The sequence below is a fragment of the Bos taurus genome, chromosome 22, assembly GCF_002263795.3.
Source record: "Bos taurus isolate L1 Dominette 01449 registration number 42190680 breed Hereford chromosome 22, ARS-UCD2.0, whole genome shotgun sequence".
Classification (NCBI taxonomy): domain Eukaryota; kingdom Metazoa; phylum Chordata; class Mammalia; order Artiodactyla; family Bovidae; genus Bos; species Bos taurus.
Genome location: NC_037349.1, coordinates 59,886,795 through 59,895,246, shown reverse-complemented (window position 1 = coordinate 59,895,246; position 8,452 = coordinate 59,886,795). Strand labels below are relative to the sequence as shown.

Genomic DNA, 8,452 nt, shown 5'->3' with positions numbered 1-8,452 from the left:
AGAGTACTGGAGTGGGGTGCCGTTGCCTTCTCCTTTAGAAACGTTGGGAAAGCGTAAATGTGCGTCTCGGGTTGAAGTTCGGTATTGGTGGTAAGGCAGAGGTTGACGGTGGCCTTGGCCAGCAGCGTCAGTGCAGCCTGAGTAGAGGTGTGTGTGTGGAAGGAAGTGGAAGCTGACAGGTGGGAACCTGAGAAGTCTGGTTCTGAAGCGGGATGGGGCAGCTGGCAGGCCACATGGGATCAAGGGAAGCTTTTCCTTTGATACAGTTTAGGATTGAACGTTAAAGTTTTTATTCCTGCAGTTTTGTTGTTTTTGAGTCACTAAGTCGTGTGCGACGCTGCGATCCTGTGGACTGCAGCACGCCAGGCTCCTCTGTCCTTCAGTGTCTCCCCGAGTTTGCTCGTATTCGTGTCCACTGAGTCAGTGATGCCATCCAACCATCTCATCCTCTGCCGCCCTCTTCTCCTTCTGCCTACAGTCCTTCCCAGCAAGTTTATTAATGGGTTAATCTAAAATGTAGTTGTGACTGAAAAGATACCGGAAGATGTGATATCATGCAGGTAAAACTTTTAAATATACTGATACTGCATACATCTACATGGGTATTAAAGACAAATGTAAGATGGACACTTGTGGACACTTGTGTTATTTTAGGTAACAGGTTTATTGGGACACGGTTAAATAACATGGTTTAAAATCTACAACTCAGTGGTCTTAGCACGTTCAGAATTGTACAGCCATCGACCAGAATCAATTTTAGGACGTTTTAGTCCTCCCCCTAACCCACACCTGTTGAAATTCACTCTCCTTCCCTCCTCACCCCCACCCCCCGCCCTCAGCAACCACACATGTACTTTCTGTGTCTGGATTCCCCTTTTCTGGACGTTTCGCACACAAGGAATCCTGCACTAGCTGGTGTTCTGTGACGGCTTCTTTCACTTAGCCTAAGGTTTTTTAAGGTTCCTTCAGCATATGTCAGTGCTTCAGTTCTTACTACTGAGTAACATTCTATTTTAGGGAAGCTAGTGAGAGAGAGGGAAGCCTGGGGCGCTGCAGCTCACGGGCTCTCAGTCAGCCACGACTGAGTGACTGAACACCACCACCACACCTTGTCCATGTGTCGGCTGGTGAGCGCCTGCCTGTTGTGAATGCTGCTGCTGTGAGCGTCCCTGTAACGAGTGTCTGTGTGGATGCACGTTTTCTCGGGTGTGGACCCAGAAGTGGAGTTGCTGGGTCGTAGCGGCGGCTGTGTTTCCTCTGAGAGCCACAAGCCTGTCTTCTGCTGCAGCCGCGCCGTCTTGCCTTCCCACCAGTAGTGCGTGAGGGCTCTGATTGGTTTCTCCATGTTCTGCACAAAACTTTGTCTTTTTGATGTCAGTCATCCTTAGTGCCTTGGACTGGTTTCTTTCTTTTGGCTGCGCTGGGTCTTCATTGCTGCATGTGGGTTTTCTCCACTTGCAGAGAGCAGGGGCTACTCTTTTTGCATGGTGCAAGCTTCTCATTGTGGTGGCTTCTCTTGTTTTCGAGCACGGGCTCTGGAGTGCGGGCCCCGTCATGGTGCATGGACTTTGTTGCTCCATGGCACGTGGCATCTTCCCCGGTCAGGGATCGAACCTGTGTACCCTGCGTGGTCAGGGTGATTCGTAACCACCGGACCAGCAGGGAAGTCCGAAGTGGTTTCTTACTGTGATTTTGCTTTTCATCCCCCTGATGGCTGATGACGGTAAGCATCTTTTCACGTGCTTATTGTCCATTTGTGTATCTTCTGTGCACAAGTATCTGTGCACATTTATGCCCATTTTTTCATTAGGCAGTCTTTTTGAGTTATGAGTTCTTTATGTGGCCTAGACATAAGTCTTTTATCAAATTTAGGATTTCCAAGTATTTTTTCCCCATTCTGCGGGTTGTCTTCACTTCCTTGATGGTGTCCTTTGCAATGCCCTCCTCCAGGGGATCTTCCCAACCCAGGGATCAAACCTGCATTTCTTATCTCTCCTGCATTAGCAGGTGGGTTCTTTACCACTGGTGCTACTTGGGAAGCCCCTGATGGTGTCCTCTGAAGCACAAAATGTTTTTCATTTCTCGGTCTCCTATATATATTTTTCTTTCAAGGCTTGTGCTTTTGATATCATCTGAAAAACTATTGCCTAAGCCATGGTCATGAATATATTCCCCCAGGGTTTGTTCTAGTAGAGTCACAGTTTTCTGTCTTACATTTAGGTCTGTGATCCGTTTGGCGTACACTTTGTGTATGATGTTGGGGGTGGGGGGTCTACCTGTCATGCTTCTGGGTGTGCATGTCCACCTGTCCCAGCACTTTTGTGGAAGAGACTGCTCTCTCTCCACAGATTGCCTTGGAACCCTGCCAGGTATATGGCCATAAACGTGAGGGTTTATTTCTGAACTCTCCATTTTATCCCAAGGATATGTCCACTTTGTTTTACTTTCTAAGATTGTTCTGGCTAACCTGGACCCCTTGAATTTCCGTACGATATTTGGAATCAGTTTATCAGTTTCTGCAAAGAAGCCAGCAAGAATTTTGATGAGGACTGCGTTGAATCCATAGATCACTTTGGGGATTGCTATCTTAACAACTTCAAGTCTTTTCATCCATGAGATGGGCTGTCCATCCACTTACACAGGTTTTATTTTATTATTATTTTTTTATACAGAATTTTATTTTTTAATTTAAACTTATTTATTTTAATTAAAGGCTAATTACTTTACAATATTGTATTGGTTTTGCCATACATCAACATGAATCCACCACGGGTCACAGGTTTTCTTTAATGTGCTTCAGCAATATTTGTAGTTTTCAGAGGAGGTTTTGTACTTATTTTGTAGACTTATTTCCAAGTATTTAATATACTTTTGATGGTCTTTTAAGTGGAATTTTCTTACTTCATTGCAATTTATATGTTCCTATTTCTGCTTTGCGACTTCATGGACTTCAGCCTGCCAGACTACTCTGTCCATGGAATTCTCCAGGCAAGAATACTGGAGTGGGTTGCCATTCCTACAAGTTCAGAGGCTTAAAGTAACACAAACTTACTGTCTTAACAGTTTGGGAGGTCAGAAATCTGAAATGGGTCTCACCAAGCTAAGATCAAAGTGTCAGCAGGGTTCTGGGTAGAAGTTCCTTTGCTTCCTCTTCCAGCTTCTAGAGGGCGCCTGCGTCCCTTCGCTCCTGGCCCCTTCTGCTGTTTTCAAAGCCAGAAACAGCATCACTGAACTCTGCTCTCAGGGTCATGTTTTATCTTGACTCTGACTCTCCTTCCTCCCCGTTTCCTTTGTGAGAAGCCTCGTGATGACCCTGAGTCCACCTCAGTGATCCAGGATCATCTCCCTTCCCATGTCCTTAACTTAATGGCCCCTGCAGAGTCCCCATTCTCCCTGTGAGGGAATGTATTCACAGGTGCTGGAGGTCAGGGACGTCCTAAGGGCCATGATTCTGCTTACCAGACAGTGTGCAGAATACACTGACTTTTATATATTGATCTTACATGCTGCTACCTTGGTGAACTCGTTCATTAGTTCTAATAGGTTTTTAGTGGATGAAAACTCAGGATTTTTTATGTGTAAGATTACATCATCTATGAATGGACATAGCTTTCCTTCTTCCTTTCCACTCAGGATGCCTCTTATTTCATTTTCTTGCCTACCTGTCTGGCTAGAACCTCAGTGCTGTATGGAATAGAAGTGGCCACAGTGGACAGCCTTGTGCTGTTCCTGGTCATGGGGGAAAGCTTTCAGCCCCACCATTAGGCATGATGTTAGCATCAGGGCTTTTGTAGATACTATTATCAGGTTGGGAAGGCTCCCTCCTATTCCTGGTTTCTGGAGGGTTTTTATCATGAAAGGGTATTGGATCATGTCAAATGCTTTTTCTGCAGCTATTGAAATGATCATGTGCGTTTTGGCCGTTTTTGATATGGTGTATAACATTGATCGATTTTCAGATGTTAAAATAACCTTGTATTCCTGAGATACAAGCAAGATTCTCGCTGGCCATGGTATAAAACTTTTTTATACGTTGCTGGATTTGGTTTGCTATTAATAGTACTTAGTAGAGTGGTTTTGTGTCTATGTTCATAAGAGATAGTGGTCTATGTTTTTTTTTTTTTTTTTATTCTTGTAATGCCTATCTATATCTGATTTTTGTTTCAGGGTAATACTGGCATCATATAATGAGTTTTGGAAGCGTTCCCTGCTGTTCTAATTTCTGGAAGAGTTTATGAAGTGTTGGTATCTTCCTGTCAGCGTTTAGTGTTTATTTTTATGTAGATGTATATCTCAACCAGGACTTCCCTGTAGCTCAAACTGTAAAGAATCTGCCTGTGATGCAGGAGACTAGGGTTCAATCCCTGGGTCAGGAAGATCCTCTGGAGAAGGGAATGGCAATCCACTCCAGTATTCTTGCCTGGAGAATTCCATGGACAGAGAAGCCTGGTGGGCTACAGTTCATGGGGTCACTAAGAGTTGGACCAACTGAGCAACTAAAACACACACACACACACACACCTCTGTCACTTCCTTTATGCCTTTTGTGTTTGGTTGGTTGTTTGGTTAATATATGACTTATATTATTTGCCAATATTTAAAGCAGCTTTTTAAATGATTAGATTTGATATTTCAGTTTAATTGCTATGTATGATGACCTGGGTTCCATCCCTGGGTTAGGAAACTCCCCTGGAGAAGGGAAAGGCTACCCACTCCAGTATTCTGGCCTGGAGAATTTCATGGACTCTACAGTCCACGGGGTTGCAAAGAATTGGACACAATTGAGCCAGTTTTACTTTTTATGATGTAAAATATGGATCTAACTTTATTTTTTCAAATATAATTGACATAGCACTGTTTATTGACTATCTTCTTATGAAGCTCCCTTCGTAATAGATTTTCGCACATGCAGCAGTCTGTTCCTGAACTCTGTTTCATTTCATTGTTTATGCATATGTTACAGGTTCCTGAGAGAAATCTCACTGGCCGTGGTATAAAACTCTTTTGTACGTTGCTGGATTTAGTTTGCTATTAATAGTACTTTGTAGAGTGGTTTTAATTACTATTTTAATTTGTATAAGTGTTTTGATAAAAGTTTCCTTGGCTCTTGCGTATTTTCTCTTCAACATACATCTTTACATCAGTTTGTCAAATTCCACAAAACCTTCCACTAGGTGTTTTTATTGGCATTGCATTGAATTTGTTGTTTAATCTGGTTAATTGATGTCTTTACAACATGGAGTCACCCCATTCCAGCAGCAAGATGCCTTTCCCCCTTTCTTCTGGTGTTATGTGACGCTGCAGCATTCTCTTCACCTAGACTTTATATCTCTATTTGATATATTCCTGGTTTTCAATAGCTGTTGTTGTGAATGGGATCTTTTCCCCAACTATATCTTCTAATTGTTTATTGATATATTAAAACAGTAGATTTCCATGTTATTTTATACCCAGAAATCTTGCTGAAATCTTACTAGTTTTTGGTTAGTCTGTCAGTTATCTTGAATTTTCTTAGGTATGGTTGCAAATAATTGCCTTTCCAAATTTTTATCCTATTTTATTCCTTTATCATGCCTTACTGCATTGTCTCTTACAGAATATTCAATATTTATGGGGGTAATGATCATCCTTTTCTTGTTCCTCACTTAATGGGAATGCTTCTGATGTTTCTTCGTTAAGTATGATTGCTGTAGGTTTCTAGGAGACATCCTTTATTAAATTAAGGGAGTTTTCCTTCCTTGCTTCTGAAGGTTTTGTTTGTTCCTTGTATGAGGAGCAGAGGCTGCCTCACTGCATGCCGTTGGGAGGCACTGGCCTGCTGCAAGCCGTGCAGGGCCTTAGTCTCCTGTGCGTGCTCAGTTGCTCTGTCGTGTCTGACTCTTTGCGACCCCTTGGACTGTAGCCCCCCAGGCTCCTCTGTCCATGGGATTTTCCAGGCAAGCATACTGGAGTGGCTTGCCATTTCCTTCTCCAGGTGATCGATCTTCCAGACCCAGAGATCGAACCCATGTCTCTTGCATCTCCTGCATTGGCAGGGGAATTGTTTACCACTGAGCCACCAGGGAAGCCCAACATATTTAGTACATGCAGCCTTCACCTTGCTCATATTTCTTCATGAAAGTTGCATCTGCGCTCCATAAGATTGGCTTAGGGCTTTTTAAATTGTTATTCCAACTTCATAAAGTCAATTGGGAAGCTTTCTAACTTTGCTCTGCAGTTTATTTGATGTATCTTTTTTAGGAGGATATTTTAATTATCTTTTATTTTTTCCCCATTGTTGCTTATTTAGCTTTTTCTACTACTTGAATCAGTCATTTGTTTTTTCCTTAAAAGTATATACTGCAATTACAGTTTAAATGTTAATAATATGTGTCGTTTTGCTTATAATTTTAAAATAACTTATTTGTAGTTTTGTTCTCCTTTTCATTTCTAATGGTATTTATACTTAGGTCTTCTTTTCTTGATGGTAAAAGATTTGGCAGCTTCATCTTTCTCAGGCTTTTAGCAGTCAGTTCTACTGGGGTTTTCTTATGTCAACAAATGTGTTGATTCCTCCGTGTACGTGCGTGTTAAAGCCTCTTACGTCGGATACTTAATTCGCTTTCTTTTACTGTCTTCTAGTAGCGTCTGTGGCTATAAACTCTGACCCGTTGGCTGCGCTCTGCGGATTTTGATATGCAGTGTTCTCAATTTATGAATAAACTATTAATAACATCATGGGACTTATGCCTCTCAAGAGTTATTCAGAAAGGCGTGAGCTTGGTTCTGCTGCTGCTGCTGCTGCTAAGTCGCTTCAGTCGTGTCCGACTCTATGCGAGCCCACAGACAGCAGCCCACCAGGCTCCGCCGTCCCTGGGATTCTCCAGGCAAGAACACGAGTGGGTTGCCATTTCCTTCTCCAATGCGTGAAAGTGAAGTCGCTCAGTCGTGTCCGACTCCCAGCGACCCCATGGACCGCAGCCTACCAGGCTCCTCCATCCATGGGATTTTCCAGGCGAGAACACTGGAGTGAGGTGCCATTGCCTTCTCCAGAGCTTGGTTCGGGCAGTGCCTAACCCAGACGGAGCCCACCCGCGACCGAGAAAGAAGCCCCTCACAGAGCCTGAGGTCGGGCGCAGCCTCGCGAGCTCGGCCCTCAGCGCCGCGGCCACGCCCCGCGTTCGCGAGACTTGAGCGCCAGGCGGCTGCGGGCCTGTGAGGCGTGAGGGCTGAGGTGCGAGGCGCGCGAGGCGCGGGCAGCAGGCTGGCTCCGCCCCCGACCTCCGCGACGTCGATTGGCTGGTGGCCGGGCGGAGGGGCGGGGCGCTCACGTGGCGGGGCGGGGCGGGGCGAGTGACGGCCTCGCGGGCCAATGGGCGCGCGCGCGCGCGCGCCGCCGCCGCCGCTGCCGCCGCCGCCCGTGCGGCCCTGAGATGCCCAGGCAGCTGCGGAGCGGCGACGCGGCACCATGGGCCGGCTGCTGAGGGCCGCGGGGTCGCCGCTGCCGTCCCTGCTGCTGCTGCTGGCCGGAGGTGAGCGGGCGGCGGCCGGCGCGCGCTGGGCGGCTCCGCGCCAACAAAGGGCCGCGCGGCCGCGAGCGCTCTGAGCGCTTCTGAGGGCGGGGGGCGCCGGGCGGGTGTGTCTCTGCGACAAAGGGCCGCGCGCCCGGGCTGCGGTGACAGGCGCGGGGGGCGGCGACGGCAGCTGTGCGCGCGGGGAGCGGCGCGGGGGTCCGGGCCCGCGGCGGCTGGGCGGGCGCGGGGCGCGCCGGCGGGGGTGGGCACCTGTGTGTGCGCGCGGTGGTCCCGCCCGCCGCGGTCGGCCTGATGCTCCCCGCGCGGTCGGCCTGAGGCGCTCTGAGGTCCGTCCCCGGCTGGTTGGGGGGGACGACCTCTGCAGAGCGACCGCTGCCCTGTGCGCCGGGGCGCAGAATCCCGCCGCCGCGACTCAGCCAGGGGCCGCCTTCGGCAGCGGGGCGCAGGCACGGCTGAGGACCCAGGCGGTGCGCCCCGGACGTGGCCTCCGGGCCGCCCCATCGCTGTCCGCGCCACGCGAGTCCTGTCTGGAGGGCAGGGGCGGTTCAGCTCTAGGCGCTGCCGGCCGGCTGCCTCTCCATGTGGCAGCCATCCCAGAACTGGTCTGCAGAGTGTGTCAGGACCATGCCCCAGCTGTTACCGTGCCCCTTCCTGCCAGCTGCGGGTTACCCCCCTCGTCCCTCCGCTTCCGTCCGGGGGGCGCGCTAGTGTACTGGGGTGCGTGTGTGTCCACCAAGACGTCTCCCTTACAAAGCTGTAGTGGGGACACGCCTGCCAGGACCGGGCGGCACTGTTTCTCTGACACGCGCGCCAAGTGTGTGCCCTCGCGTTGGTGGTGCTGGCCCATCTCTGTTGCAGCGGACAGTCCAAGCTGTGGGCCGCGTCACTGATGCTGCTGGGCGGCTCCGAATGGGTGTCTGCGGAGGGTTGGGGATCTC

General features: G+C 48.5%; 1 protein-coding gene across 2 annotated transcripts in view; it reads left to right on the top strand.

Annotated features, from left to right (window-relative positions):
- Nucleotides 1–7,328: 7,328 nt before the first annotated feature.
- Nucleotides 7,329–8,452, top strand: part of PODXL2 (podocalyxin like 2) — a 49,227-nt gene continuing 48,103 nt past the window's right edge. Inside the window, exon 1 of one of the 2 annotated variants that reach the window (XM_024983128.2) lies at nt 7,329–7,511. In XM_024983128.2, the coding sequence (XP_024838896.1) occupies nt 7,448–7,511 (64 nt within the window). In that variant the 5' untranslated portion in view covers nt 7,329–7,447. The remainder of the gene's footprint in view (nt 7,512–8,452) is intronic. The other variant, XM_024983129.2, reaches the window with a different exon arrangement.